This window comes from Columba livia, chromosome 10 (assembly GCF_036013475.1).
Source record: "Columba livia isolate bColLiv1 breed racing homer chromosome 10, bColLiv1.pat.W.v2, whole genome shotgun sequence".
In the NCBI taxonomy this organism is placed as follows: domain Eukaryota; kingdom Metazoa; phylum Chordata; class Aves; order Columbiformes; family Columbidae; genus Columba; species Columba livia.
Window position 1 is genome coordinate 8,952,282 of NC_088611.1, and position 24,850 is coordinate 8,977,131.

At 36.3% G+C, this 24,850-nt stretch overlaps 1 protein-coding gene across 9 annotated transcripts in view; it reads left to right on the forward strand.

Annotated features, from left to right (window-relative positions):
- The window catches only part of CACNA2D3 (calcium voltage-gated channel auxiliary subunit alpha2delta 3), a 458,229-nt gene that overhangs the window by 283,793 nt on the left and 149,586 nt on the right, over positions 1-24,850 (forward strand). For all 9 annotated transcript variants that reach the window (XR_010475065.1, XR_010475064.1, XM_065075322.1 and 6 more), the window contains one exon: positions 24,245-24,323. Coding sequence is in view for 7 of the 9 variants with exons in the window: in XM_065075322.1 (XP_064931394.1) it covers positions 24,245-24,323 (79 nt within the window). In the remaining 2 variants the exon portion in view is untranslated. The remainder of the gene's footprint in view (positions 1-24,244; positions 24,324-24,850) is intronic.

Sequence of the window (24,850 nt, forward strand, 5' to 3'; positions counted from 1 at the left end):
GTCTCTACAGCTACTAAAGACAAAAATGACCAAAAAATATAAAAAAAATAAACCTGACACTGAATGGATAAACCTGAACAAAATCTCTTTGATTGGAGGATTTGGGATAACTGCCAGGCTGGACTTTGAGATGTTTATAATAGGTTATGTGTTGATTGAGGAGAGGAGCATGAAAGGTGCAGTTTTAGCACCCCCAACCTGTGCCAAAGTATGCAAGAGAGTGGGGATGGCTGTTTGGACAGATCAATTAAATCTGTTAGAACAGGATGCTTTAAAATGTATGTTTGTAAGTTAAGACATAACCTAAACATTTTAATCACAAGAGATTGTGAAGTTTTATCCACCCAATGAGTTCTTGGTGGGGAATCAAAATTGAAACAGACTCTCCCAGGTCTTCAGCAATTCATTTCTTTTCAACCATATAGCTTTTGAATTGGTTGAGCATTTAAAATTCATTCTTCTCCCCTGCTAATTATAGACTGTAAGGAGATGTGGTGATGTAGCTTTTCTTTCAGTTTCAGATCAGACACAGTTTAAGTTTGATTTATTCAAACACATTTTGAATCCTTTTAAGATAATAAATAAATCTTGGCAAAATGCCTTGGTTGGACTGTAATCTTAACTAGAAATAGTATTTTACCTTTCCAATTCCTGAACTCCTGAATAAAAATTAAAGGTTAAAAAGGGTTTATTGTTTAAAGAAAGGCAAGAAACTGACAAGAGAAAAACTAAGAGTAATTACATTATTTTCTCTAGGTCTTACAGGTGCAATTCCCATGTTTTAGTAGTTTTATCAAAAGTAAAACCTGGAGTAAAGATCAACTGTTAGACATTTTGTTTGTAAAGTGTCTCTAGAGTTAGTAAATTAAAGCATGTTAGTAAGGTGAAATTTTGACCAAAGGATATTTTAATATGGAAGAAGTTGGTTTTCTGGAATAATAGAGATGCTTTTCATACAGAGGATATAAAGTAAAATTTGGCATGAAAGCATACAGTTGAAAAATTATTACCTGTTCTGTTTTATCAGCATAATTTAACTTTTGATAATCTTGTTTTGGGTTATCTTTTGCAATCTGAAATTTTTTTTGGGAATTGTAATTTTGACAGTGAATTTTACTCCTAAAAGACCTTAGGACATTTGACCAGTTTTCTAGTGTGAAACATACTGTACTGCTGTGATTTTCCTATTCAGAACCTGATTTTTGTGAAGTACTGTGTTGTGCCACCCAGGTCAGCACAGCAAGCGCTTGAGCAGATAGGTCATCCTACTGAGTGCTCATTGATAGAAATATCCCAAATGCCAACAGAGAAGAATTACCTTAGTGAAAAATAACCCCAAAGGTTTTAGGACGGTGAAAAAATAGAGCTAGAGCGAAAACAAAGATGAAGAAAATGGGTCTGTCCTGATAAATGCAGCAACCAAATCAAGGAGTACAGTAATTGTAAAGTCCTTCTTTGTTGGCAAAATTAGATGTAATAGTTTATGTAGAATGTCTGGACAAAAGCAAAGTTGTAAAGAGAGAAGCAGGATGAGATTAAAAAGTCTGCTTTGAGATTCTGGAAATAAACAAAAGGCTGAAGAATGTAAGAAAAGTAGAGTGAATTAAGGACTTATTTTTAAGACTGTGAAATAAAAATGCCAAAGATGCATACAATCAGACAGCAAGCTCAATTCTGCTTTATTAGCTTGAAGTCTAAAGTAGCTCTATTAGATTCAGTGGAAATAAAATTTGGTTCTGTAACAAATTTCAGTAAGAAAGTAACATGACTTCATGACAAAATAGCTGGCTAAGTAATATAGTATAGAGGAATTTTAATTTTTGTATAGAAAATTCACACATAGGTCTACTGGTCAGTATTGAGTTTTGTAATAGTATCTAGACATAAATTGTCAGACTAAAATTCAAACTCTGAAGTGCTTTTGTCCTTGGCTACTGTCATTGACTGAAATCCTTTCAAGTGAAACTGTGTTCTTTAATTGCTCCATGAAGAATTCTAGCATTGTAATTTTAAAATAAGCTATTTAAAAATCTCATTAGTTATTAATTTGGTTTTGTTCAGTGTGCGTGAAAGTGGAGCCATCATAGCATGGGGTAAGCCAGAAATAACAGCAACTAATCCTTTTTGTAGATCTCTCTTGTAATCTCTAACTGGTGTATATTCGTTATATTCATTTTGATACTAACATGCTGCTCTGGTCACAAACATTCCTGGTAGGCACAAGGAAATTCTGGTTTTGTTTGTTTGTTTGTTTGGGTTTTGTTTTGTTTTTCCTGTGGTATTAGTTATGATATGCAAGCATATGAAAAGTCCTGAAATGGAAAATGTGGTCTTCAGTTACTGCAGTCAGACTGCAGATAGGATATTAGGCAGGCATACAAAGACTCTTGCTATACATTACTGTTGAGAAAGGAACAGATTTCAAATCTTTGAATCCTAGATCCCTGCATTATTCTTTATTGTTTGGGTAGCAGCCACAGTCAGTTTCCTCAGTGATGTAAAAGTTCAGTGTCTCCTGAGGCAAAATATTAATGAATTCACCTATCCAATTATTGGACTTTCTATAAATTTGTTATTACTTTTTTATTATAGAGATAATAGTAAATTGCCTTGGGCATCCTTGCATAAAACAGCCAAAACAATATTAAGTTACAGGCAGAACAACAAACTCTTTTCCTGTATATGTGTGTTTGTTGAGGGACTTGCTTTGATTCAAGTCTCTATAAAAAGCGGGTTCTTGTATTACTTTTATGTGAAGGTCATTGATTCTGGGCAATTTCAGGCAGATGGTGGAACCTGTTTGCAGACAAAGAGTTTCTAGTGGAAATTGCTCTTAGTGCCTTACTATTTTAAGTTAAAGACAATGCAGCTTCGATACTTTTACGAGTAATCCAGTAATTCACATTATTTGGGATTGATAGATTCAACCTGCATTTGAAATTAATGTAGAAATTATATTCTGTATTGTCTTATATTTCTGAATTGAATCAAGATACATTTCTGTGTGGAATATGTTGCCATAACCTGTTTTTGAGACAGAGTGATCACAGAAAGGATGACATCTGAAATAAATGGTTGCAATTTCCTGGCTAGTTGCCCATTTCAAAAGCTTTCTTGGGCTCAGCTGCTGGTTCCAGAGCAGCTGGGGGATCTGGTGCAGCTCCCATGTTAGTAATGTGCATAACAAATGGCAGGAATACAAGCTGCACAAAGAGGGAAGATATCCTGTTCAGTGTATAAGCTGACTTCTTCCTTCAAGTACACTGGCATCTCTTGAGTTTTCTCCTGATTCAACATCAGCCAGCTGTCAGCCTTATCCTAATATCCCTCTGACAATGGCCCAGATAATCAATAGTGCTGGCTGGATGAGGAGAGACTGAGATGGCTGACTGAGACTAATGACTCCATGTGCACAATAACTGAGAACAAATAAAAGAAAGAGCACTGTAGAAGTCCATGTGCAGCTCCACACATCTGAAATACTGGCATCTCTGGATGTTCAGAGAACTGTACCTGTCTTTGTCTAAGGAAAATGTTGTGTTTTACATGTATATGTGTTATGTATTTGTAGTGATGCTTTATTTAAAAACCTGGTACAATTTATCACTCTGCTTTCGGAAAAAGGTTGTTTAAGGAAGAAAAGGAAATTACATAATTTTAAGAACATACCTCAGCTTAAAAAGAGAGAATGTCTTGCAGTGAATAAAAGATATACCAAATATTATAAATAGAAATGAAGTTCAGATTCAGGAAGGTGGTAGGACAAAGCATTTTGGAGTAAAAGCTCATAAATAGCTTTCTAGGAAGAAAGGTTATGGGAATGTACTTGCAGATTGGTGCGTGTTTGTATTTGCATTAGGTGTTGCTTGAATAGGGAGGGTTGTTCATGTCCATTCTAAACTGGATCTATAGGGACAGTGGATTGATCTGAGAGTGAAATCTGAAGTGTCAAAGTTGACAGCTGTACACCGAGAGATTATAGTGTTTGCATGCTATTTGCTTCAAATGAATGCACGACTATTTGAAAGGTGCATTTATTTTTCTGTGAGATTTTTGAGCTAGAGCTAGCTGTATATGCACTATGATTCAGAAAACACATGGTATCTGCATCTCATTTATCAGATTTCAATATAGTGGAGGTCTTGTATGTGGTTTAAAGACATATAAAGTTTTAATAAAGTGGATAATCTTCAAGTAGAAGATGTTCTAGAACTTTCCTGTGTCTGGGAAACCAAATTCTAATTTCAGTAATGCTAATATTAACATAATTGTAGTGCTTCACTTCAATGAAAATCGACTTATGTCAGAGTAAAAGTTACAAAGGGACCGCTAAATAATAAAGGTTATTTTCTGTCCAGGTCCTAATTTTCCTTCCAGTGGACAGATGTGGGATTATACAAGTATATCTCATATCTGTGTAGCACAGAGAACACCATATGTGATAGCCTATGCACAGCAATATTGAAGTATCTATTAAGAATTTGAATGAATATTTCTGAACTCCACATACAGCTATTCTTATCCTCATATCTTCCAAACAGATCAAACTGATAAGAACTTGAGCATTTGTACTCTCTATTAAAGTGTCTACTCATGGATTTATTCAGGAATAGATGTTGTGTTTCAGTTCACACATATCTTTATTTCAGATCAGTCGTTAAATATAGCAGGCCATAAATGTTGTGTGTGATGGTGAGAGGAAATAGTACAGACACCAAATGCTCTTCCTGTGGAGGGGAAGGCAGTGGGTAGCCCAAAGGAACTGTGGGGCTGGACACAAGAATAGGAAGGAGATGATGGACAGATAGGCAAGCAGTTTCAGTGGAACTACATTTGTTTTCTTGCTCTCTGGCATTAGCCAGGATTTCTGGAGTTTCATTGCCCCCAGCTGGCTGCTCCTTTTTCTTTGGTACCCACCTGCGTGCCCTGACTCCCTCGGGCAGAGTGAAGAGTCAGTCCTGGGGACTGTGCCCTCCCTGTGGGACAGCTGTCCCCCTGCTGGGCCCTGGGGCTCAGGTGGGCAGGGATTTAATTCCATGTGTCAAATGTTGTCTGGCTTAATTAACCTACTTCTACCTTTGATTGAATAACTCCTTTTTCTCTTTTAGCTATCTCATTAAAAGGTTGAGTAAAATCTGTCTTAATTTGTTGCACATTGGATTTCCCTTTCCTGAGGTACGCTTTTTACAGAGAGAACTTGCACACACACATGTTCTCTCTCTTGTATTTTTGTGTGTTCTGTTGTCTTTTTGCGCTCATTTTATATGCAGTCACGTATTTCCTCTTACTAGATCATGAGATATAATGATGTTAGGCTCATATCCTCTCTTCCTAATGTTTATTATTATTATTATACATTCCCTTCATGTCTCAATTGGGCAATTTTCCCCTGTGTTGCCTGACATTGCATTAAGGATGTTTATTCTATTTCATGACACTAAGAGCTCTCAATGTCTAGTTTTGAGTGCAGTTTGTTAGTTTGTTAAACTCCCCATTTTTCTGAAATTCCCTGTTTTGTGCTACTGAGCAAACTTTGCCCTTTACAGTTCTCAAAAGTGCTGTCTTCCTTCTATTGTAAGCTATATTCGTCTTTACTGCTGTCTTTTCTTTAGCTTTCTTTCATTCTTACTTTTCTTGTCTTCTGTTTGACACTGAGAGCATTTACTTTGTTCTTTTGTCTTTACTTCCCTACTCCAATAGTGTCTTATTTTTCTGCTCAATTTCTTTTTTTTTATCTCCTTTTTTATTTCTAAATAAATATTTCTAAAATCTTTTTTATATGATTGCAGTGATACTAAATGCTAAGCACTTGTTTTATCCCTTACTCAAGATAATTGATCCCAGGGACAAATTTATGATGTACAGACAACAGTCTCTCCAAAAATTCAGCCATGATTTCTCTGGAGACAAGAGACTTGTAGGTGTTCTGGCTCATCTATAACAATAGGCTGAAATTCACTTCATTAAGGAAATAATGCAAGATGTGATATGCTTGGGTTTTCATTTTGCACACTGAAAGCTTATTTGAAATTCAGTAGTATGTCCTCCATCATTAGCTCATGTTACCCTACAACGTAGAAGTGATACTAGAATACACAGCAATTCACTGTTTCCTGGAAAGTGTAATGTTTTACTGCTCTCTGCACTCAGGTAAAGAGGGATGCCATTTCCTGCGTTGTGTTGTCATATAGGAAAGCTGTTGTGTGAGAGTTCCACATCTCCTCTGCATCTAATCTCTCTTCGAAACACAGACCTGAATTAAAGCTTTCAGTCTAGCTGAATTATGAAATCATCCCTCATAGACGGATTTATTACTACTCATGTGTAGTGGATATTGTTACGTGCCAAAGGGACAGTCACTTTCTGAAAATATTTCCTCTGTACAGGCCATTATCAGTCTACTTTTGTGTAAAATGTTTTCTATTTGTATTTAGTCCCCAAAGACATCATCACACAACTGTATTAAAAATTACTGAAGGTTTAGGAGTTTTTTAGATGTTTATAACAGCTCTATGTGTTAAAAGTGTCCCAAAGTTCTGGATTACTGATCTGATTTTAAATCCTGTAATTGGCATAATAATGGAAGCAGTAAAAAAGCTGGAAAAGGTACCCTTTGAAAAGAATCAGCTATTTTCTTAAAAAGGTTACTACAAGGAAAAATGCATACAGTGATGTAGCATGACAGAAAGTTTTTTTAAGAGATCAGTTGCTCAGTGTCAAAACTCCTTCAGCAAAATGAATTATTTTCATCTCCTAACTTGGGAGTTACTAATTTTGCACAACCAACTTAACTTTATTGAATTTCTTGATGTCAAATGCAAGCATGCTGATGCTCAATGTCTTCATTTTGTTTCCCAGTTCTCATTCTTCCTATGTTTCTCTAAAAGGAGGAGGAAGCCCTTTGTTTAGGCTACATGTTCTAAGACCAGAGAGTGTTTATAGAGCATTCATCTGTTTTTCTTGTCCATGGTACATATGATGACATCACTGCATACTTTTATATGGTTTGGACAATGCAAAACCAGCAGTGAAAACAGAGCATGTTTTTATAATTAACTATAAAACTGAGAGCATAGCTTGTAAGTCATGTTTAAAAAAAAAAAAAGGCAAACTTACTGTAGTTCTGATCTCAAAGTGTGGACCTCCCTAAGCTGTTGTTCATATTTAGTGTCCAAAGAAGTTTTGCTCCTCATTCTTTATTCTTTCTAGTACCAGGTTTACAATAGTCAAAATAGTTCTTTCCAAACAACTTCACTGCTGTTATTGATGTCAAACAATTGTTGAAACATGAATGAATTCAAACTGGCAGGTAAAAACCCCCAATGTTTTTTCAACATTTTCTTAAAAAGGTTACTACAAGGAAAAAATCATACAGTGATGTAGCATGACAGAAAGTATTTTTAAGAGATCAGTTGCTCAGTGTCAAAACTCCTTCAGCAAAATGAATTATTTTCATCTCCTAACTTGGGAGTTACTAATTTTGCACAACCAACTTAACTTTATTGAATTTCTTGATGCCAAATGCAAGCATGCTGATGCTCAATGTCTTCATTTTGTTTCCCAGTTCTCATTCTTCCTATGTTTCTCTAAAAGGAGGAGGAAGCCCTTTTAGGGGCTTGCAAAAGGGTTAATAGAAAGATATCAATGTCTAGCTCAGTATCCACAGTACCTGAAGTCAGCCAGAGGTAAAATCATTACATGACTTGTTCAGGATGCAGAAAACAACTAACAATTATGATGAAGCTAGCCTGATTTTTGTATTTAGTGTTTTTGAACTAGGATGACCATTGTGTTACAATGTATGTAGGCTTATGAGAAATGTGTCTTACTGTTGGATAACATTCTGATTTACAGTGCTTATAAAATTAGCTAGGATAGCTCATAAGAAGCTGGAGAAATTGGAGAACTGGGCAATCACCAACCGCATGAAGTTTGACAAAGGCAAGTGCTGGATTTTGCACCTGGGACATGGCATCCATGGCTGTACATACAGACTGAGGGATGACAAGCTGGAAGGCAGCTCTGCAGGGAGAGATCTGGGGATTCTGGACAATGGCAAGTTGAACATGAGCCAACAGTGTGTCCTGGCAGCCAAGAGGGCAACCGTGCCCTGGGTGCATCAAGCACAGCATTGCCAGCTGGGCAGGGAGGTGATTGTCCCACTCTGCTCCACACTGGTGCGGCCTCACCTGGAGCTCTGTGTGTGGCTCTGGGCGCCACAGGATAAAAAAGATATTAAGCTACTGGAGAGTGTCCAGAGGAGGGCTACGAAGCTGCTGAAGGGTTTGGAGAGGAAGCCATATGAGGAGCAGCTAAAGTCATTTGGTTTGTTCAGCCTGGGGAAGAGGAGGTTAAGAGAAGACCTCATGGCAGCTACAGTTTCCTCTCAAGGGAGCAGGAAGGGTAGGCACCGATCTCTTCTCTGTGGCAACCAATGATAGAACCCAAGGGAATGGCAGGAAGATGTGCCAGAGAAGGCTTAGGTTGGACATTAGGAAAAGGTTCTTCACCCAGAACAGGCTCCCCAGGGAGGTGTCACGGCCCCAAGACTGACAGTGTTCAAGAAGAGACTGGACAATGTCCTCAGACATATGGTGTGAACTGTGGGGTTGTCATATGCAGGGGCAGGAGTTGGACTGGATGATCCTCCTGGGTCCCTTCCAACTCAGGATATTCTACGATTCTGTTCTAAAAAAAAAGTCCACGTGGACATGCAGGGTTCCTCCTTCATCACAGACTTTTCTAACTGTCTGAGGCCCAACAGTGAACATGAAGTGTACTTAAAGCTCTTTTCTATTTTTCTTTCGTGCAGGTACACCTCAATAACCGCTACTTCCCTTTTCTTGCATTCATGTCAAGTATGCATTGCTGTTTCTTTCAGCCACATGCAGCAAGTGATATTTGTTTAATTTCAGTAGTTTATCTTTGTTGACTCACATTAATTCATGGTTCTTTCTAAAATCTGGATCTTTTTCTGGTGCTCAAACATTTTCCTCATCTTTTGTTGATACATTAGAACCATCATTCCTAATTACATGCTTATTTGAACTGAATTTAACTGAATTCATTTCCAAATTCTCTTCGTAATCTGATAATAATGACTGACAAGAGTATTCACCTTATGGTCATTTCATTAGGCTATAGTAGTCCTTAGAGGTAGACAACATCACTGAGTGGATAACATGCTGTGGTTTGTTTTTCTGTCAGTCCCTGTTGGAAGCTCTCATGGATGTTATGCTGCCTATGAGTCCTAGATTGGTGTTGTCCACACTTCTCCTAAAAATACAGAATTTAACCAGGATAGTTTTCTCCTCCTCTTCTTTCCTATGCAGTACAAAAGATACTTGTCACAAAAGGAAATTATTGATTTGACAGAATGACTCTTAGATGGATGTTGGCTATTTCTTCCCACCTTATTGTGTTGCATATGCTTTTGAATTGATTGTTTAATCACTTTTGTGAGTATCTTCCTGGGTAGTAAAATGTAGGAAGTAATTCTGCAGGTTTTTCCTTTTTCTTGGCTTTGAAAATGTTTCCCTTGTCCTTTTTTTTCCTGCCCACAGGTCTTCAAAAATATTAACTGATGGTTTAAAGACTAGTTTGATTAGTTCCTTGAATACTCTATGGGAAATTTTATCACACTTCACTGATTTAAACACATTTATCTACTGTTCTTTTCCAAATATGACCTCAACTCCTAATCCCATAGTTAGAAACACTTGTGTCATAGTGACTTCTCAAGGTAAATTTTCTGGTGAAAGCTAAAATAAATAAATCATTGACTACTTGAACCTTCTCTACCTTATCTGCTGGTTTTTGTACACTTCTTGTTAGTTAGCCTGCATAAATGCTTTTTTATGGCTTGGACCTCGTACGTACTTACTGAATAAAGTAAACGTTTTGACTATGAGAACTTCTTATTGGATTTTGGTGCTAGATCCAAGGTTTCCTTTGGCCAGGTATTTCTGATGAGCAAAGAGAAACAATGTATTTGCCCCTGTTACTTCAATGGCTCCACAACTGGCACAGTAATTTTCAAGTCAGTTGGATTACAATAGTGTTTTATAAAACATGTTAAGCATGTGATCTGTGAACCACAGCATCATGAATTTGTAGAAGACAGTTAATTCTAAGGGAGAAGAGGTCCTATATTATGTAGCATTTTAGAGATGATACGTAGTATACTCAACTTCATGTGGAAGTGAGTTGCCAGCCCGTGTAGGTTAAGGTACAAAAAATGTAATAGTCTACTTTTGGTCTGGCTCTACAAGTCTGTGTGAATCTTCTGCAAGTATCATTTTCAGAAGTTCTGCTATTCAAAGATAATGCTGATTATAACACGGCACACATGTTTGGAGAGCAGGGAATTAAGTTATATTTTCTGTATTTTTCCCAATTGTTTTGCAAAATCATCTGCCTTTTCTGACATGTGAACTGTACTGTTTGGTGTGATTCCTCTGAATTTAACAGTTCTGCAGAAGAAAATCAGGAAGTTTCCAAGATTAGACAAATTAGAAGAAATAAATCATACGGTGAAAAGTCCATGCTTTTACGTCGAGCCTATAAATGATGCTGCAAATTTTTGTGACCTGGTTTAATGAAGGGGTTAAACAAAGTGTTGTACACTGTTTGCTGTCTTTAGGCATTTGTTCTGTATCCATGGTCTTATTTTAATGTAAATAGGCACCTCAACAGCTGTGTCCCCTTAAGCACATTTTATTTAGCAGCTGGGTTACACACGTCACTTGGCAGCCATGGATTTTCAATTTTGACCCGTGCCAAGGGGGCAGCTGGAATAATTTGAGCGCTCATTAATTTGGGAGAAATATGAGCTGTGTAAGTCAGACAACATGAGTCTTCTGTAGGGTGTTGTACAAGGATAAGCGGATCAGGGTAGAAGCAATTTGCCCTGTCCCAAGGGGGCCTTCGTTTTTTAATAAGCTGGTTATGAAAATTCTATTTCTTTGCAGTTTGAAGAGTCTAATTAGAGCCTGTAATTTCTCTCATATAACTGGAGTGGATGAAGGTTAACGTTAGGCCTCCAGAGTCTTTTCACATTCATTTACAGACTTAAATCAGGTAATAGTTTGTAGCTAATTAGAACAGTGTATTAAATATTTAGTTTGACTTAACTGTGAGAACACAGGGATGCTGTAGGGCTGCAAAAATGATAAAGTAGAGCCAAATTTAATTTTTTAATCAAAGATAAAGGCTGTATAGTAATTTTAATACTGACTGGAATACTATGACAGTCTGAGCAGCAATTGCCTTGAGTTGGTTGAAAAGTCAAGATAAAGGAATCTGATGTCTATTTAATGTCCCTGCTGTAAAACTTTGATGGTTCAAACAATTCATGGTGTATATACACAGTGTGTGAAAGATTAAATGTTTTTCAGCATAGCAGACAGTTTTTATGTAAAATTTCATTTATTTTTCTATCCACTAACTCAGCATTTTCAGAAAGATTTTTCTTAAAGAAATTGCAGTGCTTCTACTCACAGGAAGTCCATCAATAAACACATATTCCTACCAGAGTTTGCCAAACAGTGAGTCTGCTGTTCTGTCAGAGCAGTATCTGCATTTGCAGCTTTTGCTTTGGCTGATTTTTGGTTTCAGTGAATTAGTAAAGTAACATTAAAATTCCATGTGCAAACTTTTCCCCTGTTTTTGTAAATAAAGCCTTCACTTTTATTCTGTTATGCTTGTAATTTGCAAAAATTCTTTGCATTCTGTGAGTAAACCTCACTACAGTTTTCTGTGGCACATTATAAAACTTCCTGTTGCTGGTTGGATTTCCAGAACTTGAACCTTTTGCCACTGAATTTAGTATAAAAACTAGCATAAAATTCACTTGTATGGAATCAAATATAGGCTTGCAAAGTTGAGCTCAGCACCACATTGACTTCTGCCTAAAACAGTTTGTTCAAAGTACAGGCAGGGATTGTAGTGAAGGAGAGCTTATTCAAGTCAAGTCTGCATGAAAAACATACAGGTAGATAGTATTTTCTGAGTAATGAAATACAGAAGCTCACTTCAACTCAATGCTGTAAAGCTTCCATGAAACAAATCACATTTTATTCAATTGGACATTTTTAGTAATGCCTCTCAGTCAGAGCAGGGGTGGCGGTGGTTCAAATTTTTCTGCCTTTGTTTTATTTTTTGTTGTTTTTATTTTCTTTTTGTTGTTGTTGGGGTTTGTGTGTGTTGTTTTTTTCTTGTTGTTTAGTTTTATTCATTGTGCAAAATTCTGTGAAACAATTCTATTGATTAAATATACAGCATCCAACTAATGCTATTATACTATATAAAATTATACATTTCACAGTTGCATCTGGGTGGACCTACCAGAAGTCACAGAAGGACCTTGCATCTGATATATTTTTCAATTATCCTTCTACAGCTTGATATCTACCAAATCATTTTGCCTTTGGTAACAGAATTTACTGCTCAGACAACAAATACATTCTGTTAGATTTTAGCTGGTGAAATTTTCAAAGCTTTTTTACAAATTTGTAGAACTTATTCCCAGTGGGAATTGTGCATGCTAATTAGTTTGACTGCGAGTACCTTGGTACTATTGACTTTTTGCTCATATATTAATGCCATTGTGATTTAGACTGGAGTCTCAACTGCTCATTTTCTTCCTAGACTTTCCCAGAGCTTGTGAGTTGTTTTCTTATCCCATAAACTGAGTACAGCTCCCCTTTTTCTTGCCTGAACACTCACTTATATCCCCAGCAATTGATCCTGGTAGCAATGAAATCCCTTGTTCATTTGTGAACAAGTAGTGAAATACTTCAAAGTGAAAATGGAAGAATGCTGATAAAGTGAAGAGGTGAACTAACAATTGAGATAAAATACTGAAGAAATATGCTGTCTATTTGATGGGGGGAGGGGGAAAGACAAAAAAGCATCTGTAACCTCAAAAAAGCCAAACTTTTCTGGCTATGAGCTTACTCAGTCCTCAGATTCTTGGCTCCTCATCTGTACCTTTAATCTCAAGTTTCCTTTCCAGCATTTTTGGATGCTAGAAGCTCCATTACAGACTGGTAGAAAATCAGTGATAAAACTTCCAAATATCACCTTATTTTGTTACACTGCTTTCCCAGTTGCCAGTTTTTATAAAATGGTTTATGACTGTAATAATCCCCTCAAAATCAGCTGTTATGGGAGATAATAGCTGGTTGTCAGAGCATTAACCACCCTTGACTTCACTTTGGGCCATTACGTAACAAAGAATGAACTGGTGGTAAGGTTGCCAGGTGTATTAAATTATATGATGAATTATAGAGATTCTGTAATGGGGATTAGTGTCCAAAAGAGACTAGTGGAGATTGCCAAACCCATTATCTGATAGGACTACAGGCTGGACAAAATCCCAAGGGCGAAAGACCGGTACTTTATCCATTATGTCATCCTCTAATCTGTGTCTGCACCATGCACAGAGAAGGATACTGCAAATGAGTTACCATTGTTCTATGATACATCCTGGAACTATGTAATAACAGAAGTGGAGTATGTTGGCAGTATTTGGTTACTTAATATTTAGTCTGATTTTGTTCTTTTCTCATGGATTCTTGCAAAAAATATTAGTTGATACACAAGAAAGCTAAGTAATATAGTAGCCGAAATTGTATGAGCCTACTTTTTCCACAGAAGCTTCAGTTAGATCCAAGAAAGTTGGTTATGTCATGCTTTGTGCTCTAATCCCTTCCCCTCCTCTCCATTCAGACAAATTAATTTGCCTAGGCTAATATTTTGCATTTAAGGAAGAAAATATCTGTTCTACATTTCAGCAAATCCGCCAGCATTTTGAAGAATGGCAATGATAGGTATAGTTGAGTTATCCTTAAGTAGTTCATCTAGGCTTAGCTGATAATGGGTTGTAATGACTGATCTGGAATTTTGCATATCAGGACTAGAAACAAATATTTCTTTAGTTTTTCTGATAAAAACATAAAACCTGTTCCTAGTTCCAATAGATAGTATCATATTTTACTTTGAAATAGTAACATTGTTATGGTAGAAGAATGATGTCAGGTAATTTTTAAAAGTTATAACTGTGTGAGTTAAAATTCTCCTCTCCCTCAGTACCCCATATAGGTAAACTCATTCTGCCATGGCTGACTTTACCAATAGAAATATATAAAAATTACAATAAATAAATTTTCATAAAAGTCAGTCAAATATTTCTGAAGTAGTTCTTTAGTAAAAATGTGTGGTATATACACAATATTTGGAGATGTCATATAAAGACTTTGTTGACATTCTAATAGATATGTCTGAAATATTAATAACACACTTCACCCATTGGACCCATTGGTCTCAAAGTAATTTGTAAAGGTTGGAGAAATATTATAGCTTGTACTAAAAGTAAAAGTTACAATAAAGGTAACAAATTGGTTTTTGGTAATGTCTCTCTCTGGTTTATTTATTTATTATTATTTTTTCCAAATAATCATAACTTTTTGAAAAGGACTTTCTGGGATGTAATTTTCTACATGTGGTCTGAGCCCAATAGTTTAATATTCTCAAAATATTTGGAAATTTTCTTTGCTGAATTAACTGTTAAACTGCTAAGAAGAATCTAGTACGTTCAAGATACAGTGTTGTATTACACTTTGTATGTTATTGGTTGCTTATTTACCATCATTAATACATGCTGCACACTAAGCAGGAAAGGTAAGTAAGAAAATAGGAGATGCTTCTTAGATCTCTTTTGTGTTCTTTTTTTTTTTTTTTTTTTTTTGGGGGGTGGGGGGCGTGTTGTGTGTTTGTTTGGTTTTTTTTTTTTTTATGTGCATGTGTGTATGGTTTGTTGTTGTTGCTGTTGTTATGGGGTTTTTTTTGTTTGCTTGTTTTGCTGTTAAATGTCAGATCTTAAATGGTTATTTAATACAACATACTTGCTCTGCCAAATCACATATAATTCTTTAGTGATAAACTCTTGCTGTGCCACCTGAAGCTCATCTGCCTGCAAGGGAACTATCTTGCTCAGTTCTCTGACCAATAATTTAGGATGTATAAAGCAGCTAGAACTTGTGTCCCATGTAAAAGGTCTGAGGTGTCTTGTTCCTTTCATAACTGTGTCAACCATTAGACTCCTGTAGGGAAGCAATAAGCCTTGTGCTAATATGGTGTTGGACACTTTCTCATCACATGCTGTATCCTGGCAAGGTGTAAAATAGCATAACCCTAGAAGGTGGATCTAGAAATGCTCCTCACAGGTGAGAGTGACAGAGTAAATCTGTCCCCTGACCACAGGCAATTAACTGCAGCATCGATTTCCTTTTTTTCCTGCAGGTATTTTCTGAGGTGGGTCTATCCAAAGCACTGTTGGGGATGTGGATGTTTGAGAAAGCAGGGCTCAGCTGCTTGGTGATCCCTGGCAGACTGTTTTATTTGTTACTAGTTTTGCTTACAACATCTTGTTTTCCAGGTAAACAGACCTATTAATTATTTGGGCTTTGTTTCCATTAACTGTCCCATCAGTATTTAGGGTACAATGCACAGTGTTTTGGATATCACTGTAATAGAAAACAGCTATAAAATTGTCTGGCTACAGTGTGCAATTGCAGGGAGGAGAAAACATGAGGAAATGCATAAATGCAAACTTTTCCTAGAGACATTTTTAAAATACTACATGAGAAAAATTAGCAATGAAGAATGGGTAACATAATGTTTAAGAATTCCGTTTTCATGAGGTAATGGCTTCAATTTCATAGCTTCCTTGCACTGAGTGCAGGGTAAGCTGAGTCTTTCAGCACCTTATAGGGCAAAGATTTCTAACAGGGTAGAAGATATTGTAGTAGTGCTATCTTGTATTGTGTCACTGGGCTTTGTAGGCCTGATCAGTACAGTTTTTTTGTGCTCATTTAAAGCACCGTCTTAATGGAATTTCCTGCTAACTTATCAATGCAAACAGATCCTTAGCTCCTCTTTCACTGTTTCATAATAAAAAAAAAGAACTAAAATTTAAAAGGCTATGAAGACATTCAGAGATAAGGTGAAGTTTCTAGCATGATCTTGTATTTCTACTCTTTTCCTTTGCCTGTTCATCGCCCTGTATATTATGCCCTTTGCAACAACCAGATACGCTGGAGCATACTTGAAATTCGTGTATTGTTTTTGGGTTGCTTTGTGTGTGTGTAGGTTAAAGTTAGTAGGTATAATACATCTCAAAATTTGATACATTTTACAAACTCCCAATTTTTCCCTTTTCAGATTTGGAAAGGCTAGTTGTGTTTAGATTTTTTTGAATGTGAATCTTGCTGATCTTGCTGAATGGATCCAGTATGACTCTCAAAACCCTTTATGAAAGCATCAAGACTGTTCTTCACAGGAACGTGTGGTGGGGTAGTGCCATCTCCTTAACACAGGCACTGAGTACAGCATTGATTTCCCCTTTTCCTGTTCGTGTCTTCTGAGGCAGAGCTGTACAAAAAGATGCTGGAGAGAGAGAGGAACAGGAGGATGAGATTAGGTAAGGAGTAATACTGAAGACCAGTCTTGAAGTGGCACAGTGTAATGTTGGGAGGGAAGCAATGGAAGCATAAATAAAACCTCAAGATTTTTCTGAACTGGAAGTAAGATTAGCTTACTTTCAGAGTTTGAACCTAAAAAAACACATCAGAAAACTGTAAAGCAGCAGGAGCCCAAGGAAGAGAAGCCTGTTATTGAGGCTTAAAGGATGAAGAGTTTGTAAGCTTATGCTGAGTAACTAATTTTAAGAATATTTCCACTATAACAAAGTGTAAGAAGAAACGGAGCATGAAAAAGTCGTAGTTAAGAGAAAGAGAAGCTGGTTTGAAGAGTCAAGTTGTTTACAACATGAAACTGACATAGCAGAATAATAGAATCAGAAGCTAACGTTGGCAGCTTAGAATGTGATGTAATTGTCAGTTCTGCCACCAAGAATTACAGCTTGTAAAGTTACCTTTTGGGTTGGGGTGGTATGTTTTTTTTTCCCATTTTATTTTTTTTTTACCTCTTGGTAGACTTTCAAAGAATGGGTCACCTCCCTAATGGTATGTTTCTGAATAGAAAAATGTATCTGCCTGGAAGGGGGATCCACATGAGAATTTCAAAATGAACATTTTTCTTTTTACCTTAAGCTCTGTTAAGCTTTCCTGTATTCTTCACTTGTGCTCTCTTAGCCGTATTCAAAGAGTGTAAACCAGAACTTTGCTTTTTGACAGCAACAGACTTTGAGAATGTAACTCTGAGGTTGTATTTAGAGTAGAAGCACCTGGCTTTTTCATTACTAGGTTCACAAAATTCAGGCAATTAGAGAATTGCTTTTGTGAATCTTGAGTTACAGCATGTAAATCAAATCTCGACCAGCTTTAGGCTTATTTGCTCCTACTGTCACTTTTTAGCTATTGATCAATGAAAATTAAAGTGCTTTGATCAGTGCCTCACTGAGACTGTTGCAAAGACCAGAGTGTTAAACCATTTAGGAGAGTCTTTGGATAGAGTAAGACTCAAGGTGGGAATCGAGCATCTCGAATAAGGTGGTCGCATGCTGTCAGATGAAAGGGGGTCCTTGCAACAGTGGCCTCAGCTGTATTCGGTGAGATGCTCTGAATTGCTGTTCTGCTGAATCTTTATTACCAGCTAGCCTGTGATTGTATTTTACTACTCCAGCACAGGAATGCTTCATTGCTATATATTATCTTAAATTACATACAAAACATTTCCTAACTATCTTAAGTATGTTCAAAAGGCTCTCCTATGCGACTGTTCCTCAGGCTTTCTACTGTGGTACTATACAGGTGTCTTTTCTCTATACAGTTTGGTCAATTCTGCAGCAGGAATTGCCTGAAGAAGCCTCTGGAATGGCTAGATTCTCCAACCAAGTAGTTAATTAACACTTTGAAGTACAGTAGTAGTGCCTGTCATGTGGTCTGGCCACAGCATGAGTTGCCTGGGAAAACCTCCAGGACTGTTGCAATTCCCACCTTGAGAGCTCCTGAAAGAATTCAGCTGATTCTTTGTGGTGAGGCTACTTAGGAGTTGAGACCATCACTTAGTCTCATGTTTATCCATTGTCCCGAATCAGACCATTTGCTCATCCATGCAGAGACTACCTGGGGCATTCCTGGACCACCATAACTTATAACTATGGGAACTTGAATTTCATCCCTATATCTCACTTTTAACTTAAATTCCATAACTCTTGCCACAAGACTATTTTTATTTCTTGCTGAGCCAGAAAGGAAAGACTATTTTGCTGAAGGTGTCCGTGAAATAGTTTGCAGCTGCAAACAGAGGTCTGCACTGTCAGCTGCAAGAACAAGTCCCATTTCCCCTCCCACACGGTATTTTAAGTTTCTGGAAATACTATTTTACCAGCTGTTTGGCATGAACATATGACTTCACAGTTCCAGTGTGTAGAATCTTGCAGATTGACTTGCTTAACATAGATAGAAGAAGGTCCTTGTTCTCTTTGCTATGCTGTTAGTTAAATGAAGTTTCAGAGGTGAGGACAGTTCAGGGACTGTGGATTAGTCCATACGTAATGGATGATCCTGTTAAGTGGATATTTCAGATGAAGTGGTTAGCACTGAAATAGCTGTCATTTAAATCATCATTCTTAGGTTTCCTCACTAATGGTTGAGTGTATGCATCTCTGAGATTTTATATAGGTTGTCTGTCCTGAGTTTAAATGTTCAAACTTCAGAATATTCCCTAGCTGTAAAAGCAAGAAACGTATTAACAACACTTCCTTATTTTTCAAAATTTGAGGGTGTACAACAAAGAACAGAGAGCAAACCGCCTGTGTAATCTAAACTGTGATCTGTGCCTAGGTAAAGCAATGAGTGTAAAACAAAGAGACTGGAAAACCAGAGAGAAAACAGGTTAAAATAATCATAATAAATGCAGTTAAATATCTACTGTTGATTTGACTATTCTACTCAGTATAAGGTTTGTATTTAGTTTCGTATGAACTACTGATGTTGATGGCTTACTGCCTTAATATTATTTAATTCTGCTGTGTACATGGGAGAGGTTGCCAAAAAAGCTTGTGACAGCTGTTGACATGTTGTGCTTCTTCTCACTAGCTCACTATGAACCTAGTGGTTTGGACCAGAATTCCCAGTCTTACACATAGAAGCCGACCATCATAATATTCACTGTTGAAATTAGTCTGTTGCTTAATTTGAATATGATCCGACAGTTCAGAATCATTGGTGTTTCTACAGCAATCTTTTGGTAAGAATAATAACTGGAGTGCTTTTTCCCTGAGGTGATCCTTCTAGGTCAGGAATGAGACATAATAACAAGGTAATATAGGGAAGGTCTCTACAGCTGCTGTTTTAAAGATAATTAAGCACATCAATCTCAAATGTTATTCTTTGACTTTCAGCACTCGCTTTAGAAAAATATAGAAATATATGCAGTGAGAAAGTCACAAGCTCTATTAAAGATTATGGTTCCACTGTCCTTTCATTTTCTGTAATGTTACTGTGAAGCTTTCTCTCTATTTTCTATGCATGTTGGCTTAAAAAATTAGTAGTCTATGGCACATATGTAGGAGCTACATACTGTGCAGGAATAGTAAGTATAGTTTGAAAGATTGAAGGTTTTGCTGTTGGAGTTAGCTTTGCTTTCCATTCAGTGAATCTGATAACATCTACAATACTCAGTTTTGTAGATAGGGTATAACAATTCAAGAGTAGTGGTTTTGCCTGGGAGTATTTCCTTTCTCCATATCTAACAGTTCATGTTAAGCCTCAATATGGTTGCTATCATATTTTACAGGTCAGACATTGAAAATATTTTTATTCAGGTATCTCTCTCAAATATCTTACAAACCTTTCAAAATTATCCAGAACTGAAGGGTTCTCTTTCTGTCATATGTTTTTTGCCAGAGAGGTACTTATTCCCTCTGATGCAGATTCCTTCTCAGATGAAAATGGTCTCTTGATTCAGTCTCAGTGCATGGATATTGAAAGGTGTTTTTCTCATTTGGCTTATACTCAGTTAGCCGGAGCATATGTAGACTATGTAAATGTTGTTACTTGATCTTCTGGGACTGGCCCATAACAACTTTTAATTTATTCAGTCTGCCTTGATTAAAATGTTTTCTTCATATGGGTGTGAATGAATATTTAGTGTCCTAACATTGTGTGGTGCCATAAGATACCGATATATGTGTATCAGGGTATTATACACTCATTAAAGCTTATAGTTTCTATTGTGTTATTTTCTTTAAGGTCTAATACAATCCACAGAGTGAGACATAATTTGTACTGCCTCAGCTATTATATACATTATGGGGATTTCAATCATATGCCTCAGTACTATACATATTTATCAGTAGACTGTACAAAAGTAGTGCTATATCTGGATTGTTTGATTAAAATAGACATTTCATGCAATCATTTTGTGGAACAGAACTGCTCTGACACACTTTCCATTCAGTACTTCAGATAGACAAAGAAGAAAATTTGGTGATCGCTATAAAGAGGTTTTACCTAACAACATTTATCTTACATGGTCTCTGAGAATATGGATGTATGTTAAATCTGGAACCTGTCTAGGCAATTTATAGTGACAATTTCAGTGGTAACTGTGATGCAGCATGTCCTGTTTTGCAGGACATATAGCCCATCACTGCATAGGTCTTGTCCACACGCAGAAGTTGAAGTAATTTGAACTTATCCTGCTAAATTAATGTAATACTTCTATAGTATTGACTTATATTTTTATTTAGATGCAGAAAACAGGTATATGACCACAGTAACTTTGTCCCTGTTTATTGGTATTATACCATGAATGGTACCAGCACATCTAGAATTATTACATAAAATACTAATCCAAAAGAGTAAACCTAGTGCAAAAAAGGCATGAGGATCCAAGTCTGTTTTGAAAAATGTGATTTAGAACATAGACTTATTCAGGCAAGTTTCAATTCAACTAATTTATTACTTCATTCATTGTTGTAATCTCTGAAAGCAGACAAGAATATGGCAAGTATTTGTTTGGAAAAAATTACTTTTACAGACAGTGTATGGTTGGGCATTCATGAGTGTTTTCCACTGCACGCTCATAGTGAATTAAGTTTACACTGGATGTGTTCAATTAACTGATTAAATAAAACTTTTAGAAGTAGAGCTATAGTCAGAATTGTTTGCCTTCAGACCGGTTTTTGAGGATTTTTCTCACTATTCTGAACAAAGTATTAAGCAATATTAATAAAAGCTATTAATGTATCTTTACGGTCAATGTGAAATAAAAACTTCAGTGTAACAGTAGCATTATTTTTAACTAAAATACTTTCCTGTGACCCTACAGGGTTATTTTCTTATGAAGCTACTGTGAATAGTAGGTCATTCTGTTAAGTAACGAGCAGTATAGAGATAGTGTTTTAAAATTATAGTTTACCTTATATTTCATTTTATAAAAGATGTTATACTTCATGTTGATACTGGTAAACATCATGTGTATAACATACTCAGTGAAAAGTGCATAGAGAAAAATACACAGCTCATTGGGAGAGGGAAGGGAAGCATCACTTAATAAATTCCGTTCACTCATCCTCTGTGCTAGTTCTCTCTAGCTTTTATTTTTATTTTTTCAAGTGGTGCCAAAGAATTAGCAGTGGTTTTTTATGATGCTTAAAATATTTCCTAGTGAAACTGAAGATACCTTGTAAACTATATGCATAAAGTGTACTCAGAGAAAAATCATTAAAGTCCTCGCAACAGTATCACTGAGGCAGCCCACTCCTCATGATGATCTATGATACCGATTTGTTGAAATTTTTTTTAGTAGGTTTAATGCAGTTTATTTGCTGCCTAAGCCTATAATCATGCTTACTGCTCGTGCTTTTAGATAAGGCTGGCCTCCTTTTATTAGGAACACAGTGCAGTTTGATTCTTTATAGATTAAAGCAGATCATTAAATATAAGTCTCTCAGATGTGTTCAGTCTCATCATAGGCTATATTCAAGCATCATTTTCAGGAAGATAAATAGTGACAGTGATTTATGCTGTATTTTGATGGTATAAATGTCACTGTGTGCTTCCACATGTGTTTGGAGCATAAAGATTTTCTTTATTAATACTTTCAGTAGCCATCAACAAGGGATAAAAGTACCATTCTTTTGTTTAATGCTGCATTCTTTAGAGTCTTAGAGTAGAATCATGCATACTGTTTGATTCAAACTAATTAAGAACACTACACAATCAGTGTATATACCATTTAAATGATATGAATCATGATTGACTTCTATGTACGTTTTCTGTTTGAAAGATGGAAAAGTTTTGTGATTGAAATGTGGTCTCTAGGCATGATAACAATGTAAAACACAATAAATGCCTAGAAACCAGGTCTGGGCATTAAGAAAATGGACAAAAGGGCAGTGAGGGAATATAGTATCACAACTGACAGGAAAGAGGAAGACTTTCAAAGACATTTTAAAACTTCTTCCATGAAAAAAAAAATTATATATATATATATATAAAATTAATATAAAGGGGTTATATTCCACAAATAATTTCTCATTGTGAGATAAAAGTGCTACTTAAAAATACTATAAAGAATTTAATTCTCTGATTTTTAAGTAAATTGCAAATGAATTAGAGGTCTTCATGAATTTCTCACATCATGACTTTTCTTTCTGTGTAATCAGCTTTCTGTATAATTGAAGCATGTCTGTTTTGTGAATGTGAGATCCAATTAGCTGTTGAATAAAATGTTCTGGAGCATATTTTCTTGTGTACAGCTTTTTAATAATAGTAATAGAGTTTCTGTAAAAAAGTTTGGATAATGATGGTTCTATTAAGCATACTGATAAAAGCATCTGATGTTAGATTGAGTTGCAATTTTTAGTGTTACAGTATGGAATTAATCATTTTCTTTCATCTCATACATAACAATAACACCATGTTTACATGTACAAATTGCTAATTTCCAGTCCTAATTTAATCTTTTTGTTTTGCCTTTGAAATAAGCAAAATATAAAACAAGTTATTCTGTTACAAAATCAGTGACATTTTGAGTCTCTTCTGTAAAATATTGCTAATTTCATACAGTTATTTAGGCTGAAAAGAACCCCTGCTCAGAGCACATGAAGTTAGGTGAGGCTGCTCAGGAACTTGTCAAATTTTTGATATCTCCCAGGATGCAGGTTCTGCAGCATCTCTGGGCAAAGTTTTCTAATATTTTATCACCCTTACCATAAAAATGTTTTTCCTTATATTGAATTGGAATTGTTTAGGAACTTCTTCTGACTTTTGTCCTCTTAGAGTCTACCTTCAAGAAGAGTCTTGTCTTCTTCGGCTAGTCAGCATCTGTCATGTATGGGGGAATCCAAAACTGAGCTCAGTACTGCAGATGTGGTCTTACAATGGAATAGAGAGAAATAATCACTTTGTGTTTGACTTGTTAATATGTCCAGTATTCACTCAGCCACTTTTGCCTGTACAAATCATTAGGGAATAGGAAAATGGTTGTGGAAGTTTAGGCATGTGAAATGAGAGGCATAAACCTTAGCGTGGCAAGGGCTGCAGTGGGCAGAATGTGGGCTTTAGCTGCAGCTGTCAGGTGCTATTCCCATTTCTCTTGCTGGGAGTTTCCTCGGATCAAGTGAGACTTGTTATCTCACCCAGCTATATCAGATGGTACATGAAGAAGGTATGGTACTGTGTGGGGTTTCTAGCTGGAATATGCTGGGACCCAGGTCGGTGATTTATTTGCTCAGCACACACACACGTGGTTCCAGACACAGCCTGAACAGAGGGGCTGCGAGTACCATGCAAACTTGTGTTAGTGGGGTAGAGGAAGGTCTGAACAACATGTTCCTTTCCCATTCCTTTTTTATCTAGCTAAAACTCTGCAGAAGTATTTCTTAAGTGCCTCTTCCTCCCCACCATAGCAATTTTCTGAAATCATAAGTGCAGCACAAATTTGTATGAAACATGTAGTTTTGCCTTGTACCCCAATGGTTTTAGTTTATTCTAACTTGTACTTTAACCATTTGAAAGTAACTTTGGTTAAATCTCAGATGTTTAAAACATCCAAAGAGATCAGCCATTCTGTTACATAGAACAAGTCACATTTTGTAACAAAGACATTACTAGCAGAGAGATTTCTTTAACCTTCTGTGCTGGTTAACCAGGGCCACTTTCTTAAAAAAGACCTATCCGTATGCATTACACATTTGTATCTGAAGTACCACTGTATAAGTTTTAAATGCAGTACTAATTTCCTTCATCTTTTTGCATTCTACTTTCAGGTTCGTATTTTTACCTATCTGATTGGAAGAGAAGCTGCTTTTGCTGATAACCTGAAGTGGATGGCCTGTGCTAACAAAGGTTCGTTAACCTTCAACTGTGAAAGTCTTGTTTCAAAACTCTATTAGCAAGCCTTTGTATCTGACCCTTCTATAGATAAGGTGTCACTGACAACTAATCCGAGAGGATGGCTTGGTTTTTTTTCCAGGAAAGGAAAACACTGATTTATCCTGGAACATACAATTTAAGAAAAAAAAACAAAAAAACAAAACAAAAAACAAACAAACAAACAAAAAAACCAAATTGAAATGTGTTTTTATCTTAAAATATGTATGAAGCATTTGACTATGTGATTTTTTTTTTCAGAGAACAAACATTAATTTCAAAACATTTGTTCTATTATAGCTCTTATTACTCAGAGCTAGTTTGATTCCTGAGACCATTGAATACAAGTCCTGTTGAGTTAGGCACAGTAAAACACCAGACATCCTGTCCCTTGAGGAACTGACAGTGTAATTAAAAAAACGGTTTTATATTCCTTAAGGAAGGAGCATTAAAACATGTAAGATGCTGAGATGCTATGGTAAAAGGATTGACTAATGTACGAA